Below are 22,001 nucleotides of genomic sequence, written 5' to 3'. Positions count from 1 at the left end.
GAGTTCAATTCCTCTCCTTGAACAATACTGGGTGAATTTGATGTTGTTGTGGGATGCCAAAAGATCCCTTACTAAGGTTCCCCACCGACCAAAGATGTCCGTGATTAGAGTCGTGCAACTCCCATTCATGGTCGGTTGCAAAGTTTCTGCTGAGACCATCGGCAATCATGTTCTGGGTAACCGGTAGGTAGGCTACCGTCAGAAGGATATGATGTGTGATGGACCATTCCCAGAGGTGTACAGCTTCCACACACAGGGCTCAGGGTCTTGTTCCCCCGTGCTTGTTTATGTAGAAGACCTTGGTGGTGTTGTCTGATATTATAAGAACATGTCAGCCCTGAATGGTGGGCAGGAATGTTTGGCCAGCTTTGTGTACTACCCAGGGTTCCAATACATTTATGTGCATCCTGGCCTCCTATGGCATCCAGGTGCCTTGTATCATGCGGTCGCCCATGTGGGCGCCTCAGCCCACGAGGGATGCATCCACTATGACTGTCACTATGATTGGATGAGGGTGGGAGGAAGGTCATCCCCAAGCAGACTCATCGTGGGTCCCTCCACCATTGTAGTGAGGAGATGACTTCTGGTGGTATGCTGAGAAGAGTGCATAAATTGATGCATGGGGGAGTAGACTTTTTGTAGCCAGAGCTGGAGGGAGCACAGGTGCAGGAAAGCAAAGGGTATGACGTATGTGCAGGCCACCGCGTGTCCCAAATGAGAAAGACAGATTTTGGCCAGAACTGAAGGGTTGGATGTGACCAGAGGGATTAGTTCTTGCATTTTCTGGAATCCGTTCTGTGGCAGATAAGCTTGGCTGGAAGTCGCATCTGTGCAAGCTCCTATGAACTCCAGGGATTGTGTAGGGCATAAAATCGATTTTTCAATGTTGAAGCTGACCCTGAGGGAGTTGAGGAGTAGAAGCAGCTGTGATGTCAATTCCTAGGCCTCTTCCTTGGACTGTGCTGCTATCAGCCAGTCATCTAGATAGGGAAAAATGCGGATTCTCTAATGTCTGAGATGAGCTGCTGCCACCACCAAGAAAACTTTTGTGAACAGTCGTGGGGCAGTGGTAAGTCCAAATGGGAGAACGCTCTATTAAAGATATCGAGGTCTCACCTTGAACCTCAGGAACCTTCTGTGTGTCGGGTGTATATTGATGTGGAAGTAGGCGTCCTGCATATCAAGAGTCGTAAACCACATACCCTTCTCCAGTGAGGGAATGATTGTTGCAAATGTGACCAGGTGGAATCTTGGTTTAGAAGTTGAATGGTTGAGGTGTCATGATTAAATACTAGTCTCCATCCTCCATTCTCTTAGGTTCTAAGACATAACTCAGGTAGAATCCTGTTCCCTGAAAGGGAACTGAGATTAGCTCCACAGCTCCCCTTAGCAAAAGGGTGTTCCATGCATGTGGCCTGAGGTGGAGGGCAAGATGCGGGCATTGCTGTAAACTCTAGGATGCAGCTGCTCCGAATAATATCTAGGACCCACTTGTCCATTGTTATTGCTTTCCATGCTGGTAGAAAGAGTCTGAGGCACCCCCGAAGGAGATAGGCAGGGTGTACAGAGAGTGGTGGACAGCTCTCTAAGGACACTCAGAAATACCACTTACGCGACAAATGGGTGCGTTGCATGGATGACTGGGCAGTCGATATAGACAGACGGGGTCTGTGTATCCTAGGGCGTTTTTGAGGAAGCTTGTAGGTGGTGGAGCCCTGACGTGATGTGATTGTGGTTGAGTGGTAGCATTTCCTCTTGGGTGCTGGTGTGTAGATACCCAAAGATCTTAAAGTGGCTCTAGTGTCCATTAGGGAGTGCAGGGTCTCATCTGTCTTCTGATTGAAGAGATGTGATTCATTGAATGAAAGGTTCTCTACAATGTTCTGCACTTCCCTAGGGAAGCCAGAGGAGTGTAACCAGGATTCCCCATTGCCCAGACATGGAAAGCTGTGTCTGCAGAGTCCACTGCGGCCAGCAGCATGGACGTGGTGAATAACGTGTCTTCTTGCAAAACTGCCTGGAATTGATTGCGATCTTGTGAGGTAGCTTGTCTGTGAACTCAGCCAATTGCCCACAGTTGTTAAAATCATATTTGTTCATTGGGGCTAAGTAATTTGAAATACGAAATTGGAGCCCTGCCGAAGAGAAGACCTTTCTGCCCATCAGGTCTAGCCTCTTATCCTCTCTATTGGATGGGGTGGAGCGGGGGTGTTTTTGCTGGAATTTTCTGATGCTGCCTGGATGACCCATGAGTTCAATGGAGGATAAGAAAATAGGAAAGCTGACCCTTTGGGGGAGAACATAATACCTCTTCTTAGCCTCTTTCAGGGTGGGTGTACACATAGCTGGGGTGTGTGCTGGCTGGAGGATGGTGTCATTGACTGGTAGGGCCACCCTCGCTGGTATTGAAATGTGCAACATGTCATGCAGCTGGTGTTGACTGTCCTGTACTTTGTCGAGTGGATCCCTAGCACTTTGGCTATTCTCCACAGAAGAACTGTCAATAGTCATCCAGTGGGGAGGAGGGGATTGAAGAGGCGGCCACATCTGGAGAAGATGAGGGATGCCTCTCCGGATCCTCTGGTACCATTGGAGTTGGACTAATCAGTGCATCGTCCAATGCTATATCGGAGTGCCTCCCGACTACGGTTGTGGACGATGGGAAGCGGGCCTGTTCGAAGGGTGAATTTTGGGGCCACAAGCTCCAGTTTGGTCAAGCTGGTTGAACCTGCTGTTGGCTGACCCATAGCCTGTAACCACGGAGCCGGATACCAGCTCTGTGAGTAAGGCAAGATGGAGAACTGCCACGATACCATCAAAACCTTCTGGTAGTCGTGCTTCCAAAACAGAACCAGTGGACTGTGTTGGACATCCATATCATCTGAATCAGAGGAGTTGGAAATGTCTCCAAATGATGGTGCCTTCAGAACCACCAGAAAGGGGGGTGGTGGGAACAAGTGGGGAACAAATCACTGCAAGCTGATAATCGGATTAGGGCACGTGGAGCCCACAGCCCTTCTGGTGCAAACAACTCGTGCGGACCCAGAACACTTACGAGTCTCCCAGGGGTCAGTGGTCTGTTCTGCAGGAGGACCTGGCACCAGTAACTGCATCTGTCTGGAGACGGATGGCTCCCTTAGCACTGATGGAGCTGGAGCAGGCAGAGTTGCAGGATCCGTAATCGGTACTGATGGATCCGGTGATCGGCATGGTCATTTTTTGGTCTTGTGAGTCTTGGAAAGCCTGATTCCTCTGTGGCCAGAACTCACGGATAAGAAGTCCTTCTTAGACTTGGAGGACGATACACTGCCATGCCCATGTGCATGCTTCCTTGGATCACGGCTAGGCCTGGCACGGGGTCCTTCGCACTTGTACCGGTGAAGCCCAATGAAGGTTCCACAATAGGGGAAGCACTCTCCACTTGTTCAGGCCGATGTACCGGGGGGTTCCACGGCCAGGATCCAATGCCGGTCCTAAGGCAAACCCCATGATGTGTTTCCTGAGGTGGAGAGCCCAGTTTTCTTGAGTATGGGCAGAGAAAGAAATGGATGCTATGTGGGATTTCCCCAAGCAGTACAAACAGCGTTGGTGCTCATTGCAGATGGAAAACAAGCAGGGAGCACAGATTTTGAACCCATAAATCTTCTTCGGCATAATCTAGTACCTAAGCCTGGGTACTGGATGGGGTTGGGTGGGAGGGAAGTTTGGCTGGAAACCCCGCCAAATCGGCTTCCCAAGTCCTAAATCTACTACGAAGAAGGAAAAATCTAACAAAAAATACAGAACAAAATAATAAATCTAAACTATGAACAGTACTAAGAGTCTTCTCGTAAAGTTTTGGAAAGTGCATCACAAGGAGATAGAATAGAAGCTCTGACTGGGACCATGCAGCAATGACAAGGAACTGGAGATGCCGCCAGCCCACCGTGACCTTTATTGCCTTGCGCGAATCCATGAGGCAGTACAGGCGCATAACCCTCAGTGGAATACAGTAGAGACCATCACTCAAAGAAGAATACATATTTCTGAATATTAATTTAGTTACCTACATAGATAAGTCAGTCAAGTGTCAGTTCCTATACTCCTGTGATTAGCTGTGAGCTCAGCATACGATGCCTTGCACTATAGAGCAATTCAAAATAAAATTGTGTTTGACTGATTTATATTTTATGGGTATTAGTAGTTCTCTTCCTTGCTGTCTTATTTGCTTGCCTGCTACACCCATGCATATAAGGACTTTGTCTGTGAACAGTGTCAACCCACCCCACACTACACTACACACCACCTGCAAAATATCAACAATACTTACTTCCCCTCCATTACACACCAGCCGCAGTAAGGATCCTGTGCTTGAGTACACAGAGTACAATTTGAGTAACTAGCACATTCCTGGACAGGAAGGCGAAACACCTGGAGAATGAAGATGAAAAAAAACGTAACACAATATGAACAAAGAAAATAAGGACCAATTTAGCTCAACTTCATTTCTGAAGAAAGTATTCCACTTAGTTTCACTATGGCCACATAGAGACGTATCAATCACTTCCCTAATCCTTGACTTGTTGACTCTGTGACTGGAGTCCAATTTCACATTTTTTTCTGCTCTATTATATTGCAAGTCTCATCTATTTTCTGTCCAATATAATGTGATATTTTGGACAGTCAACATGTAATCTGCCTTTTGCTGGAAATGAATGCGTCCATCATTTTCCCCAGATTAGGCAGGTGCCTTCTGGAAATCCCCATTACAATGACTACTGCAGGACACAAACATTAGACACTGCACAAATGGCTTTCCACTTCTTCAAAGAATAGCTGCTCTAGGACAGGCATTTCCACATGTCTAACTTTGAACTGATTGGCGCAAACAGCCATTCCAGTTCCCTTTATGACTAGATACCCTCCCATTTTAGTTGGTACTACCGCCCAGTGCTTGGAAATACATCCAGAAGTGTTATTTCTATCCAGCAGCAGTTCAGCATGTTCAAAAGCAAGAGAATTTTGGAATGCCCAGAGGTATCTCAGTTCTCTATTCATATCCCTTGTTGCCATACAACAAATTAAAGTGGAAAAATTGAAATAAGCAATGTAAAACTATGAAACGAAGCAGTAGTGGAGAAAATAGCAGCCATGCTACTCATACCCCCAGCAAACACACTGCCTCTGCTTTTGATTTCCTGTAGTGATGGGTGTAAATAACTTTGTTTTCCTTTGGTTTATGACAAAGTGAGCCAAGGCACAGTCTTGTGTTTTAAATTATGCTTGTGTTTTAAATTATGCTGCTGAAATTGCACAAAAGCTCTTGAAGGAAATAGGACATACTCTTTCTGCTGACCATTGAGATTTACTTCTGAAGACGACAAAAACTTTGGAAATCATAACTCAGTCTTTTTTTCTTTTAGCAACTGGCAGGTAGCTGAAAAATTACTCTAAAAATCCAAAAATATAGTTTTTATTTTGCACATTAGCAGAGACCAAGATATGGGTCAATTAAAAAAAAAAAAAGCCAGTATCTGATAGTTCCCATCTATTAAGATGTGTCCTTGTTCCCATTTTTTCTTTTTCATACTGTTTTTTCATTTAGATTTTTACTTAAATGGAGTTCAGATCTTGGAACACCCTCTTGCTAATTGGTACTATGGTCATGAGTAACATAATATTAAAAGGGATGACACTCTCGCTCTCCCTTATGACAAAGTATTTGTTTCATAATCCTGGCAGGCAGGAACAAGCCCTAAGAGATATTATAGTGTCTCTACAAGTCTGATGTAAACGTATTGGATTAAAAAAAAAGCTGCTCCGTTTAGGTTGTGAGATTCAGCTTTAAAAGGCAAACAAGCTCATTTTACAGATTTTCTGACACTTAAAATCAAAGAGATTGGTAAAAGCTAAACAGTGAACAAGGCAAGAATAATGGTATGTAACTGCCACAGGCTGCTGTTTTATTCCCAATATGGGAGCTAGCTACCATGCCAAATTTGGAAGCCTACCACTTCTGTACACTTTGAATAAACCAAAATAGGTATGGCAGGGGTGATGCAGTCTTTTCCAATTTCTCAGTGAAGCTGCAGGGGACTTCTCCTGATCTCTTTATGAGCTCTGGGAATCAGGTGGGAGGGGGCTAGACTTTAAAAAACATATGCACCAAACCACCCACTGCTTATTTACACAACAGAAGAAAACACTGAACAGATGTGAGGAAGAATTGAATCAGGAAAGCAGGAAACTCTTTCACTCTCTGACTTTAATCTCTTTTTGCTTCTTTACCATCTTTCCGCCAGTTCTAAAGTTTTACATTTGATACACCAAAATATCTCCCAGCACAACACTACCTCGTATGTCTGCCTTCACTCTGCTATAATGTCCCTGCTGTGGTAACCACATAGGACCCAGCACTTGGTCTCTGAGTGACAAGGTTCATTGCATCTGACAGTTACCGTTTATCACTGAATACCTGTATCAGCACAGGGATAGAGTCCTTAAGTTGTTTACTGTAGTTTAAATTGGTCTTAAATTTTCAACTCTGCACTAGATTCTCTGACATATCAACAACCCCATATTCACATGGTACACTAGAACAGAAGTACAATTTTCAACATTTGTTTCCCCTCCCTTCAATTATGCTGTTTTATTTCTTCGCGCTATTAAGACTTTTAGTCTCCGTCAAGTTATGTAGTTACTAAAAGTAGGTGAAAGGATTTGACTGTTCATTGCAATTAATGGAGTTACATTGCTTCCATCTTCCACATTTATACAGCACCCACGGTTAAATAATAATAGTATCTAAGCAGAATACATATTTTATAGAAGAAAACTAAGGTAGGTCTATCCTGCGACAACCAGTGTGCAATTTGCAGCTGTGTAGATGTACCCACACTAGCTGTAATCTAGTTAGTTTATTAAAAATAGCAGTGAGGCAATATGGGCTGTGAATGGTGATGGGGGCTGTACAAGCCTGCTTGGCTCCCTGGCTATGTTATCGTCTTGCTAGACTACACTGAAGCTGGTACCACCGCACGCTCACTATTTTTAGTGAGATAGTTAGAAAAAAGCTAAAATGAGCTCCGAATTACAGCGTCCGTTGGAGTATAGACAGACAGCATTCAGAATTTGTAGTCTATACTACAATGGAATCTTCTGATCTGTTGAAATTGAAATGTCCTGCAGAGACAGTGTAATAGAGTTTTTGACAGAGTTTCTCCAGAAACCAGGCAGGGACCTGACAGAACCTAGCCTACCATGCAGCGTTTGAAACCTGGTTGTTTTCCTGCTTCCTTGCCTGCCTGGCTACTCCACAGCCCTCCTGGACGACTGCTAGGGATGCCAGGGCTTTCCAGTTTCATGGTTCTGGGCGGCCTGCCCCAGAGCCTGGGCACCTTTCCCTTTCACAAAGAAGTTTGAAATTTTACGGGTGTGTTTTGAATCAGAATGGAACCAGATTTTGAAATATTGCAATCTTCTGAAAAACAACTACCTTTGTAGTATCTAGTCTACACAATATGTACTTTATCATTCACTGAACTGATTCATTTCCCCCTCTGGCATCTCATGTTAAAGCCCTTATCTTGAGAATAATATCTCCACAGACACTCCCCCTTGCCCCTCCTCACCACTGTAGTCCTTTTGTCACCCATCCAGTGTCCATCCTTCCCCGTAGCATTGGTGGCACTCCACTCCACCTCAGCCTTCTGCCCATCATTAGTACCTCTGGCACATTCCTCACCTCCCACTCTCCCAGTGATTCTGTTGATGTTAGTGACTGGCAAAAGTGGCTTCCCCTGCCTATACAGGTGGGCTTGGTAAACCAACATCTGTTGCTCCCAGGCTGGCTGCTCCAGCAACCACCAAGAGAAGTGGGGGGGAAAGGGGACGCAGGTAGTAGCCAGGTGCTATGAAGGAACTGCCAGAGATTTGGCATCCCTTCCTGCCCCCTACTGGTTCTCCGTTCTCTCTTATGGAGCGCCACCAGCCAGACAAGAGGGGGGGAATCCCTTAGCTTAGAACTGACTATTCCTACTATAATAGAGGCAGGTCCTCCATTGCTGACTGGATTCCTTGTGCCCCAAGCAGTACAGGGACTCCTGGAACACAGTATTTGCCACCCTCAACTGTTCGAAAAACATGCATCTGGCCCCTAAAAATAATTTAAAAAAAAATAATAATCTGGGTGTTTTTAATTTACTGTTTTGTTTTTCAGCCTTTAGGGTGCCCTTGCTTCACATTTTCAAGCTTTTCTCTGTACCTTGAGGACCAGAAACTTTTTTTTTTTTAAACGAAAGCTAATATTCTCACACTCTCTTTTGACGCCAGCAGTTGGGACTTTTAGACCAAATATCCCGAGACTCGCCATTGAAATCATGAGAACTGTCAACACCAGGAATTTGATTTACACCCACTGTCCTTGGTTTTACAGTCACCCACTTTCCACTTGCCCAGCTGGCATGAATGCACAGTAAAGAGGAGCTGAAGCAGGCAAAGGAAGGAGCAGACAGTAGCCACCTTCTCTCTGCTCTGCCTTATGCCCTGAAACACATTTTTCATTTGTTGACTACTAACTGAGCTCTCATTAGCTGTAAAGGCATGTATATAGACATAAATGGAGAGGTAGCTGAAATCATACCAAATGTGAAGGCTCATGAGAATAATTGTGAATTATAAGAATCTTTTCAGATATAGTTGCACACCTCAAGTTTTATAGACCTTTCCAAAAAGCAAGATACTGTACCTTGGTTGTAGTCATCACGTACAGGTTCTCTTGGCTAGCATCAAGGACAAGGTCATTCTTTACAGGTTTGTCCATTTCAATGGGAACAGAGCTGTATTCATTTGCAGGAATCATCAGGAACACCTATTCAATAAAAGACAGGTGCTTTATGCTGCTACTTTATTATTTCAATTTACTTTGAATGAAAATCCTGTGTTTACTTGAGTCTCTCAAATTTTTGTGTTTGGGGAAAACATTCTAATTTAACGAAACCTACTTCAAAAGCAGTAAACAGATCACGAGGCATGAAAAGAAACCTCCCTTCATTCTATGTATTTCATGTTTGTATTGATTTTTTAACCAACTTATCTTACTTAGACCAGTCAACAGAGTCTCTACTTCATGCCTTCGTGCCTGAAACACGTCCATGTTGGTTATTTACTATTATCCAATGAGGTTTGCTCCAAATTTCAAACTATATGAGATATGTGGTTATTGTTAACATACAAGCAAAACCATTTTGGGTGGCTTCCTAAGTTAAGATGATCCATAACACTATATGAATGAAGGGTCACCCCTCCCCCAAAACCCAACAACCTATAGTCACAATTTACAAGAGCCTTGTCTATAGCCCTCATATTGCCTTTCAGGTTTCTATAGTCACTGGAGGGCCAGATTATTATAGGATGAGAATGGAGAATTACAACCATAAGAACTGTTCTTAAAGTAACTGGCCTTGAATGGAGAGAAGACTAAAGATCTTTTCTGTGCTCACCATACAAAGTGCTAATTAAATATATATGGTAGGCACACTATTTATTGCTCTTACTAATGCCTTATGAATGAATGCAGTCTGAAATAGCCAAAACTTGATGACCTTCCTGGGCATGCTGCAAAAGCCATGTATTTGGCAGGACTTTGGGGGAAAGCTGAAGGTGTATATATACGGGATGGTAGGAAGAATTAAAAGGGATATTTTCCTGCTTTGATTTATTGGCAGGACTAGTTCATTCATTGTTTGTATATGTTTGTGTGTGTGTGTGTGTGAATGTGCGCTGCAGGGAGATTATAATTTGCAATTGTTTAATTGTTAGAGTGCCTATTACTGTTTGTGTTTTCTAAGAGTTATTTTTTCTTCTTTTTTCCACTACTTTAAATGATGTCATGTGTGTGGTACTAAATAAAACAGCACATTGGAGGAGCTGGAGAACTAATTCAGAAATAGCCTATGTACTCCTCTTTAAAATTAAGAATGGGAAGAGCAGAAAGAATCTACACCTGAAATTCTGCTTTACCTTTTAAAAAGCTAATTGTCTTTAATAGGAACCATGCTACTGCCACAACTTGAAAGATTTTAAACATGTTCCAGGTTTTTAAAAGTCGGAAACATTACCTTAAGAATTCTACCATCCGAGGTTCCTAAAAATGCCACCATATGCCCATTTTCCACTGTCACAGTAACTGCTGTTAGATTCATCCCCTTTTTCTGTAACAGCGGCTCCACAAAAATGCCATTTTTGCTTCCCAAAGGGTATGGTAAGTGTTCAGAACCACAAGGGAAACTTTTGCTTGCACCCTAAGAATGAATTGAGATTTAGAATGATGTTAAATATTCAAATCAGTAACTCCTAACTCAGAGCACAATGCAACACTATTATCACAATATAACCGTATACAAGGATGATTAGTTGAGAATTGTAGCTGTTTCTGTATCTTTTTTAAAGGACATGGAAGGACAGGAAGAAAAGCAGAAGCATGGCTCTTCTCCTTAGGATAACAGCAAAGTAGATCATTAATTACAACTGCTCCAATACATCCCACTTTGTAGGAGCTGTTTCAGATTGAAAAAACAAAAATACCCACCATTTAAAAATGTGACTGACCTGCTCACACTATAAAATGGTATATTTAAACAGATTTTGGTTTGTCAAGTTAGTGCTGTTGGCAGAAGAGGTATAGCATAGGCAGCTGCTGTGCAAGCTTCCCCACATCATCCTGCCAATGCACTTTAACCCTGACCTGGAGAGACTGCCCTCTAGAAGAGGGATTTTTTTTCTCTATGACCGTTCAAACATTAGCCTTCCTACTGAATCTGGTACCACAAGGTTGCCAGCTAATGACCTTTTTATCTTTAATCCACACCTTCCCCTCCTTACGTGATGCCAAGACCTGGTCACCATGCAGAATTCCTAAATTTCATTGTCATTCTCACAAGTCCAGACACCACAGTAATCAATACCTCACTCAGTAGATCTTTTTGGCTTCCTAGGCAAACAAAGCCGGGAGTGTTGCAGAGGCAACACCCTAAACCTCGGAGCAGGGGGAGGGGAGGAAAGGAATATTTTGGCTAGCAAGGCTGAAGGCTCTCCAGACAGTGAAGCAGTATTATTGACAGGCTCTGAAAGTAAAGGGTGACCACCATTATATGGAAGTATTTTAGGCCGAAACATGGTGGTCATGGCCTGGGGAGAAAAAAATATGCAGACCTCCTTATGCTCAAAAATTAGAGTCCAGTTGAAAAACAACAGTAAAAATGCTAGAGCACCCACCCCCCCAAAAAAACAGTCTCAAGGTTTTTAAATAGCATTTGAAAATTCATAGATTCATGGATTTTAAGGCCAGATAGCATCACTATGATCATCTATAGCCTGATCTCATGCATTACACCGGCTATGGAATTTCACCCAATAATTTCTACATCGGAGGGAATACTTTCCTACTACATAAAATAACTTTGTTGAGTGCAATAGCTTGTGACTGAATTAGAATGGACCTTTCAGGAAAACATCCAACATCAGTTTAAAGGCTCCAAGTGATAATGGCTTTACCACTTCTCTTTGGTGAGAACGTCTAATTAATCTCTTTAAAAATTGCATCTCATTTCCAATCTGATTTTAATCAAACTTCAACTTCCAGTCCCGTGATCCGATTATGCCGTTGCCCGATATAGCAAACAGCTACCTAATACCAGATGCTTTATTAGATTTACTAGTATTTTATTTCCCATCACAGAAAGTCTTAAACAGAGCCTACAGTTGAGGTTCACCTTACCTCTGGAATTAATCCACATGCAGCTTCTGATAAAAAAGGTTTATAAAACATGTTTATTTTAGGTTTATTAGTGTAGCATTCCTCCCGATATTCTTCCATCTTTTCATTGAGCTGTCTCAAGGAAAACATACACATGGCTGATTTGAGAGAGCCATTGTCTTTGTTGAATTTGCTAAAGAGTGCAAGAAGCACTTTGTCACCTGATGGGACACTACTGTTCTCCTGTCCCGGTTGGGCCATGCTCTCAGCCAACTTTTCTCCTGGGGTTGTGACATAGACAGAATGACAGTGATCATAAGTGCCATCATCATCTCGACAGCCTAAGTCCATTTCAAAATAAGAATAGTAGTGAGCATCACCTTTGCACAGACGTGCAATTAGTGTTCGGTTATTAAGGGGCTGTTTCTCCTGCTGATTAAAGATAAAATAAACATATTTATCATCTTCAAAGACTGCCACAAACTGCTGTGTGTTTGAGGAGTGATATACTGACTTAATAGCTGTAGAGTCTGTATAGGTTTCAAAAATGTCTTTCCCATCCTCAGTGTAAAGCTGCCTAGTACTAATTATTATCCCATTATCATTTGGTCCATTCCCTTTTCCAACAAACAGCAGTCGTTTTTTGTCCAGGGAGGTGATTAGTCCCACAGTTGACACAGTCTCATCGTTGCTTGCCACAAAGGACTTTTCCCCACTGCTATCAACATAATAGGTTATATTTTCAATGTTCTCCAGCTCCCTGATAGCACAGATTCCCTTAAAAAGGCTCCCACATACAATAATTTTTCTCTCTAGTTTATCCAGCAAAAGTAACTTGTTGAAATTGTCAGTCATTGTTGCTGAACTGCACTGAGATTCAATGGGAGGGGTGCACTTTTTGTTATCCATTTTTGGACCAGTTTCTACAGACATCTGTTTCTTCAGGTCTTTTGTAAGTTGATGCAGGTAATTTACTGCTCCTAAATAGACAGTCCCCGTATCATCATTCACTGTAAGGTGGTTTAACTCTGTGGGACTTTCAAAATGCAGTTTCTTAACCTTGAATCCACAGCTGACACAAAAACAGCTCAAAATGCTTAATGTCCAGATCCATAAAGCCATTTCTATGTAATACCTAAAAGGGAAAGAGAGAAAATGTAAAACAAGAGGAAAATAAAGTTTAACCTAACTTTAGTAACCTTATCTTTAAAAATATTGATGTATAACCAAATAAACTCTGGGGTTTTCTGAAGTGTCTGAAATGAGGTCAATTGTCTTGTGGGAAAGTGTAATGGTGAGTTTGAATACGGCCACATGACTGGTTATCCAAAGACTATCAATGAAGCCAGGATATGTGGTTGGGTGGGAGGAAGGAGAAGTGACACTGCTTTGGAAGGTTTTATGTTCTCTAAGTCCTTTTACTGGGCTTGTGAACATAAGACAGGAGCTTCAGATGGATGCTGTCTGGTGTGGAATTTAATTTAGATCAAAATCTAAAATACAAAACTTAAGAATTCAGTGTTATTAAACAGCAGAATTATGGGAGCTTTCTGAAAGTTTAAGTGCCAGCTAAAAATCATATGGCAACTTCTCTGAAAGTATAAAAAAGGATCAAACTTTTTACATATCCAGTAACTCTAAATGCAGTATAACACAAAGGATTTAATGTTTTCCATTACATATTAGCAATGATTCTTCTAGCTGAAATGTTAACACTGAAAGCTACTAGATTTTATTGTTTCTGTGAGGCCCTTCCAGACATTTGTTAGTTGAGGAGCAGGTGAGTTGGAGAAGGAAAGGAAAGAGAACTGGAATACCTACATTAATCCAAAGAGCAACAATCTCTGTCATGCCAGGAAATCCTTCTAATGGATTAAAAGTTATAGCAATCATGCTAAATTGCTTGGGAAAAAAACTAATCCATTAGCTTCATTACTTTTCAGTAAAGTAGATTGGTGTTTCAGCATACAGAAATTAGATCCGATGCATCCGATGAAGTGAGCTGTAGCTCACGAAAGCTTATGCTCAAATAAATTTGTTAGTCTCTGAAGTGCCACAAGTACTCCTTTTCTTTTTGCGAATACAGACTAACACGGCTGCTACTCTAAAACCAGAAATTAGATAGCTTCCTGTTAAGTAGTTTGTGAGCCCTCTAGTGGTGTGCACTGTGTTCTAGGTTCTAGAAACCATCCAGACTTCTGGTATCTAAATAGTTAAGCTTTGCTTGTTTGTAAACAGTAAACACAGTTATTTGGGACCCAATTCTGCCCATGTGATATTTTCATATTATTACCGTTGTCAAAGAGCCAAAGATGCAACAAGTATGTATCTCTTTTCAGAACTAGGCTTTCAAGAGCTAGTTTTATTCATTCCTAACTGCATGAAAAGCAAATGTCCTGTAGATACATCCAGCTTATCTTCCAATCACTTTGAGAACTAGATATTTGTTACAGCAGTTCCTAGGGTGCAGTGCTCCTGGAAGCCAAAAGCCAAGCCACCTTTCTTACAATGGCCTGCCGGGGGAGGGAACGTCTGAGGGTTGTGTGTGTCTTTTTTTTAGCCCCTCTTACTCTCTCTCTCCCCCTTTCCCCAGTCCACCTGCTTGCAACCCTGCTCTTGCAACCCACTCCTGCCGTAACAATGACTTTGGAACCAGCTGTTTGTATGCGCACTGGAACCTAACCATCAGCCTGTCTGTCTGCTCAATGAATTCAAGCACACTACAGCTACAATGGAGCCTGAGGTGTTTCAGGGCCAGCCTATACTTCATTGCTTATCACAGCACACAAATTCAGCAGGAGAGCAGAATGACAGATCACACTAAGGCAGTGTTGAAGCTCAGCACAGAGGCAGAAGGGGATATGGATATGTTACAGCAGGTAGGGAGGGACGGGGAAGTATTTTGGGACCCACAGAAGGTTAATCATGGAGAATCGCTCTGGGTGACTTTGGCGCCAATCTACATACAAGATGCCATTAACCCAAAAAAACCTGGTTTTAATTCACACCTCTATTTATTAAAGTGCCAGTCTGTATGTCATTTTTATTTTGATTTAGCTTAAATGGCTTTAAAAAGGGTGAAAAAAAGTAATTTAAGGAATTCTTAATCCAAAATGAGAGATTGTCCAGACACAGTCTTGTACCAAAACAACAAAGCATGAATTAAAAACCGATGTAGGTAGTTGGTGACAGTTTGCATAGACAAGTCCTTAGTGCTCATATGTCAGCCCCTGCCCCCACCCCCCTCTTGTTTAGCAGAGAGAGCAGAAAGCCAAACACAAGGAGGATATGTAAATCTGGAAGGGATGTATGGGGGACAGTGGCAGAGCAAATGGAAGCGTGAGGGCAGTATTGTGAACCTCAAGTACTCCGAAATCAAGAATCAGGCCCCAGAAAGTCATAAGTGTCTTTAAAATCATGAGATTTTAAAAAATATATATCTGAATTCTTATATTTGCCTGCTTCTTTGCAAGCCCTTAGTGCTTACATTTTCAATCTTTTCTTCACAATCATGAGGGCAAAACACTAAAAATGAGATCTGACATTTCTCACATAAATTAATGTCTCCAGAATGACAGGTTTCAGAGTAGCAGCCGTGTTAGTCTGTATTCGCAAAAAGAAAAGGAGTACTAGTGGCACCTTAGAGACTAACCAATTTATTTGAGCATAAGCTTTCGTGAGCTACAGCATCCGATGAAGTGAGCTGTAGCTCTCGAAAGCTTATACTCAAATTAATCGGTTAGTCTCTAAGGTGCCACTAGTACTCCTTTTCTTTTTGTGTCTCCAGAATAGAGCTTTAAGGAAAACTACAAAATATTGTGATACTAACAAAAAATAGTAAGAGTTGGCAACTTTGTGTGGGTTGCATGGGTGAAGAGAAAAAGGGCATGATGAAACCATGAAGTGGAATCTAACTTCAGATCTTGCTTGTTGGCCAATAACAAATCATTACCCCTATACTCATTAAGGGACTGATCCAAAACCCTTTGACTTCACTGAGCTTTCGATCAGGACTTTCATGTGTTTAATGGAAGCCACTGTACTTGTAGGAGTGTCAGCTGGTGTGCAGAACAGGCCTTAACTTTTAAATTTTCCTGTGATTACTGATATGTGTCACAGTCTTAACACTCAACTTTGTTTCTTTAAATAAAATATCAAATTTGAATAGTATATAATTTGTCTTACCTACGTAAATTGCTTTTAGAATTCTCTTGAAACTTCTACTATTTGTGTTTTCAGAAGCTAATTGCATTTGAACTTTTAAATAGAGCAGCTGATTGATTGAAATTATATTAATGCCCTAAACTAGTGTGTGCTTTTACCTATGACACTCAGGCTGGCTTCCCAAACATGGAACATTTTGCAGACTTCCAAAAGTTAAGTTATGGTGGTGGGGAAAGAAAAGCATGCATGCCCAGATATGTAGCTATAAGGGGGGGAAAAATCACATGGAGACAGAAATCTGGCAGACAAATATGCATCCGATGAAGTGAGCCGTAGCTCACGAAAGCTTATGCTCAAATAAATTGGTTAGTCTCTAAGATGCCACAAGTCCTCCTTTTCTTTTTGCAAATACAGACTAACACGGCTGTTACTCTGAAATATGAAACAGTAACTCTTCCTTTGAAAGTTAATTGGGTGCCTGTCTGATGGGGAAAGGACTTGGAAAACTATAAGGGATCTCAAGTCAAATCTGAAACATCTAGACTGTGATAAGAAATCGGTCACCAGAAAAAGAGAAATAATTTAAAACAAAAAGTAATCTAACAGTGGAATGTCTTGTAGGAGGGTGCAAGCCACATAAAGTGCGAAAGCAGAGTAAGGAACTGAAAAAAAGAACCAGATCCCTGTGCCAAAACAGAAGTTAAAGTTGGCAGCAATAGCAAACTCTATGGTGGGAGGTGAAAGGAAATTGCCTGAATCGTTATTTGCACTGAAGAGCAGAACCTAAAAGTCAACATCCAGGCTGCAGAAACCTTTCAAGCTGGGAGGGAAGAACTCTCCCCGAGACAGTAAACTGTTTACTGTGCCCAAGACTCACATTGGCATTTTGAATAATCCACTAATTCTAATCTCTCTTTATATTCTCTGTATTTTCATGGCTCTAGGCATCGACAAGGATGTAGTGGGGAGGACTGCTTTCCTTATGTAGAATGATTGTCTTCTTTAGACCTAGTTTAGTTCAAAATAATAAAAAAGGCCAGAACGAAAGAGACTAACCCCAGTCCTATTTTCCAAAGTTCCCGTCATGGGCCAAACCAAGGAGCTAACTAAACAAGACAGCAGGAGAGGCAGTGTCAGCTTGCCTCTTGATAACAGGGTGACCTCATATCCCAGAACCATCAGGAAAGGGCCCAGAATTATACCGCATTCCTGAGGAATGCAGACTTTGATGCATGCCACAAAGTGTAATGAAACCCTGTGCTCCTCTACAGCTCTATTACCCTCTCTCCAGACGTCGGAACAGCTCTGTTCTATCTTATTTGGAGAAGACTCCTCTCCCCTCATGTCCCCTCTCCCCTCATGTCCCCACCATTCCCCAGAAATTTAGTGTTCCGATACAAACAAGCCGTCTTCCCTCCCACATTTTAGTGATGGAACAGCACAAGCCATAGCATGTCATCCACTTTAAAATATGGTGACCTTGTTTGTGCCATCTTCTTATCTGCAATGAGCTAGAGAACCAGGCTTACTCTGCTATAAATTATAGCTAAAATAATAATCATATCTAATTCTATATCTAGCATGTAAGGACAAATCTTAGGACACAGTGAATACAGATAAACTCAGACTCATTTGTTCATTCCTCTCCCACTGGAAAGACAATGTATATAAAATGATATTGCCCCTCAAGCTTAGCAACAGGAGCCAAGATGTGACTTTATTTACTGGATATCCCTTAAGGAAAACTGCAGCAATTTCTTATGCCAGTCTAGGGTAAATTCTGCCCTCAGTTAACACCCACATAAATCCAAAGTTACTTAGGTTCCACACAAAATTTGGCATTCTTGCCCTTCTAATTGTTGAAAATTATTTACAATCCGAAATGAAGAAGCATGAAGCTGAAGTTATCATCAGATCATTAAGATTAAATGAATGAGTCGCACAGCAAGTTTTCTACATGAATAATTTCTGTGGTATCCATGTTCTGGCCTTTGTACAAAGCCATCTAGAAAGTTTTTATGGATTGGGGGAGAGAAGGTGCTAACCTACAAGGTGCTATAGGCTCAAACTGTGTATAGATTTCCCACAAGTTCAGAAGAAGGGTAATTCGGACACTGTAGCTAGTCACGCTTCCTTAGAAAACTAAACAGTTATGTTTTTGGACTTTCACAAAACATTTTTCACAATAACTTCCAAGAAAAACAAAACAAAACACAACATAAAAACAACAACAGGGAATTTCATCCAGTTTCCCACAGCTCTGGCAACTACTCCAAGCAGTACTCTCATACACAACGGCACCAGTAAGATACAAGACAGTGTTAATTACCAGTCACAATGAATCCCCTGCTTAAAAAGTATTTGGCTGTCTGAACATAAAGAGATTAAAGTGTCCTTAAGACTTTGTCATCCAGGCTTTACAGCAGCGAGGGGATTGGTGCACATGACTTATGAGAAAAGGCTGAGGGAACCGGGCTTATTTAGTCTGCAGAAGAGAAGAGTGAGGGGGGATTTGATAGCAGCCTTCAACTACCTGAAGGGGGGTTCCAAAGAGGATGGAGCTCTGCTGTTCTCAGTGGTGGCAGATGACAGAACAAGGCATAATGGTCTCAAGTTGCAGTGGTGGAGGTCTAGGTTGGATATTAGGAAACATTATTTCACTAGGGTGGTGAAGCACTGGAATGCATTACCTAGGAAGGTGGTAGAATCTCCATCCTTAGAGGTTTTTAAGGCCTGGCTTGACAAAGCCCTGGCTGGGATGATTTAGGTGGGGTTGGTCCTGCTTTTAGCAGGTGGTTGGACTAGATGACCTCCTGAGGTCTCTTCCAACCCTAATTGTCTATGATTCTATGACACACTTGCATTTGAGACTCCACAGATTGCAGCTGATAGGAGCAGAAGCAGCCAAAGCAGGGACTGCTACACTGGTGGGAGAGAGGGAGGAGGCAAAACAGGGCTCAGCTGGGGCCCCCATTCCCCCCAGCAACTCCACGGACCCAGAATGGTGCTGGGGACAACTCCTCGCCCCCTCTTGGAGCACTATGACCCAGATAGCATTCAGGGAAACTTTAACAGAGGAACCAGCCAGAGACTTCAACTGGTAAGGGCACAAGCAGCCAAAGCAAGGACCTTTGGACATTCAGAGAACTTTCTACAGTTTTGACTGGACTATCTCTGCCCTGTACTGATTGGCTGCTTGCACCGAGCCCTCTCGTTCAGTCTCCTCACCTCAGTTTCACTCCACACCTTCCCCTCCCCACTCTTCATTTAGCTTATCCCAATCTCCAGAGTAACCCCTCCCCACCAAAAGGCAACAAGCATGCTGTCTGCTGCCATCACATTGTTCACTCTGCTTGTGTGTTGTATATCCTTTCCCCAGACTGTGTCAGTCTCATCTATTTAGATTGCAAGCTCTTTGAGGCAGGAACTACCTCATATCCTGGCTGGCCATGAGGCATTATTGTAATAAACAGGATAAATTAATTTATTATTTATTATTATTAAGCAGTAATTACATGATCCTGCAAGAAGTTCTGTAGGGGCTTGTAAAGCACAACTGAAGTCAACAAGAGTTACGTGTGAGCTAAAAGGTGTGAGTAGAGCAGTTTGCAGGATCAGAGCCCACATGAATAATCATATCATTACCTTAAAGCTGATGAATGTATTTTTACATTAGACTGGCCCAAATCAAAATCCTGCATCTAAACACACCGGAGCTCCAGAGTATTTAAAATTCTAATCCAGATCCAAATTCTGACTTGGGCCAATAAAGGGGCAGAGGGAACTCTTATAGCAATCAGCTAATTAGACACAGGCAACATACCCATGGTTAAATATTTTGTACTCTGATTAAAGAATTTCCACTGGCACGTTTTCTTTGCAACTGTGATGCTGGAAGACCAGGTGCCAGCACGTGCCAAACACCCGGGACCTCAATGAACACTGACAAATGCATAACTGTAAACCAGCCTGGCTTATCTGTGGGTTAGTATAATTAAAATACATATCAGTGCTATAACAATGTTTAGATTTTTGTCTTTATGGAATGCCTGCAGGACGCTACATGTACTAACCCTACTTACATCTGTATCCCATGTATATTGAGTGTTTGCATTGTAATCCTCTGTAATTGTGTAATTCAAAAAGAAAAAAGAAAAGGAGTACTTGTGGCACCTTAGGGACTAACCAATTTAATGGAGCATAAGCTTTTGTGAGCTACAGCTCACTTCATCGATGCATCCGATGAAGTGAGCTGTAGCTCACGAAAGCTTATGCTCAAATAAATTGGTTAGTCTCTAAGGTGCCACAAGTACTCCTTTTCTTTTTGCAAATACAGACTAACACAGCTGTTACTCTGAAACCTGTCAAAAAGAAAAGAAGTACTAGGGGCACCTTAGAGACTAACCAATTTATTTGAGCATAAGCTTTCGTGAGCTACAGCTCCCTTCATCGGATGCATTCAGTGGAAAATACATGAGGAGATTTATATACACACAGAACATGAAAAAAATGGGAGTTATCATACACACTGTAAGGAGAGTGATCACTTAAGATGAGCTATTACCAGCAGGAGAGCCGGGGGGGGATGGGGAGAAAACCTTTTGTAGTGATAATCAAGGTGGGCCATTTCCAGCAGTTAACAGGAACCTCTGAGGAGCAGTGGGGGGTGGGGGAAATAAACATGGGGAAATAGTTTTACTTTGTGTAATTACCCATCCACTCCCAGTTTCTATTCAAGCCTAAGTTAATTGTATCCAGTTTGCAAATTACTTCCAATTCAGCAGTCTCTCCTTGGAGTGTTTTTGAAGTCTTTTTGTTCTAACATTGCGACCTTTAGGTCTGAAATCGAGTGACCAGAGAGATGGAAGTGTTCTCTGACTGGTTTATGAATGTTATAATTCTTGACATCTGATTTGTGTCCATTTATTCTTTTACGTACAGACTGTCCAGTTTGACCAATGTACATGGCAGAGAGGCACTGCTGGCACATGATGGCATATATCACATTGGTAGATGTGCAGGTGAATGAGCCTCTGATAGTGTGGCTGATGTGATTAGCCCTATGATGGTGTCCTCTGAATAGCTATGTGGACACAGTTGGCAACGGGCTTTGTTGCAAGGAAAGGTTCCTGGGTTAGTGGTTCTGTTGTGTGGTGTGTGGTTGCTGGTGAGTATTTGCATCAGGATGGGGGGCTGTCTGTAGGCAAGGACTAGCCTGTCTCCCAAGATTTGTGAGAGTGATGGGTCGTCATTTAGGATAGGTTGTAGATCCTTGGGGATGCGTTGGAGAGGTTTTAGTTGGGGGATGAAGGTGACGGCTAGTGGTGTTCTGTTATTATCTTTGTTGGGCCTGTCCTGTAGTAGGTGACTTCTGGGTACTCTTCTGGCTCTGTCAATTTGTTTCTTCACTTCAGCAGGTGGGTACTGTAGTTGTAAGAACGCTTGATAGAGATCTTGTAGGTGTTTGTCTCTGTCTGAGGGGTTGGAGCAAATGCGGTTTTATTGTAGAGTTTTGCTGTAGCCGATGGATCGTGTGGTGTGGTCTGGGTGAAAGCTGGAGGCATATAAGTAGGAATAGCAGTCAGTAGGTTTCCGGTATAGGGTGGTGTTTATGTGACCATCACTTATTAGCACCGTAGTGTCCAGGAAGTGGATCTCTTGTGTGGACTGGAGAATACCAGAAGAGTACCCAGAAGTCACCTACTACAGGACAGGCCCAACAAAGATAATAACAGAACGCCACTAGCCATCACCTTCAGCCCCCAACTAAAACCCCAACTAAAAACAGACGTTCCTGTTAACTGCTGGAAATGGCCCACCTTGATTATCACTACAAAAGGTTTTCTCCCCCTCCCCCTGGCTCTCCTGCTGGTAATAGCTCATCTTAAATGATCACTCTCCTTACAGTGTGTATGATAACACCCATTTTTTTCATGTTCTGTGTGTATATAAATGTCCTCACTGTATTTTCCACTGAATGCATCCGATGAAGTGAGCTGTAGCTCACGAAAGCTTATGCTCAAATAAATTGGTTAGTCTCTAAGGTGCCACTAGTACTCCTTTTCTTTTTGCAAATACAGACTAACACGGCTGCTACTCTGAA

At 42.3% G+C, this 22,001-nt stretch overlaps 1 protein-coding gene across 1 annotated transcript in view; it reads right to left on the bottom strand.

The window, feature by feature from the left end:
* Positions 1–22,001, bottom strand: part of PLXNB2 (plexin B2) — a 237,407-nt gene that overhangs the window by 81,385 nt on the left and 134,021 nt on the right. The window contains exons 3-6 of the mRNA XM_077834580.1: positions 11,756–12,869; positions 10,098–10,280; positions 8,726–8,848; positions 4,310–4,410 (exon numbers count right to left, since the gene is read on the bottom strand). Of these exons, the coding sequence (XP_077690706.1) occupies positions 4,310–4,410; positions 8,726–8,848; positions 10,098–10,280; positions 11,756–12,869 (1,521 nt within the window). The remainder of the gene's footprint in view (positions 1–4,309; positions 4,411–8,725; positions 8,849–10,097; positions 10,281–11,755; positions 12,870–22,001) is intronic.

This window comes from Eretmochelys imbricata, chromosome 1 (assembly GCF_965152235.1).
Source record: "Eretmochelys imbricata isolate rEreImb1 chromosome 1, rEreImb1.hap1, whole genome shotgun sequence".
NCBI lineage: Eukaryota > Metazoa > Chordata > Testudines > Cheloniidae > Eretmochelys > Eretmochelys imbricata.
This window is presented reverse-complemented; position numbering and strand designations above follow the sequence as displayed.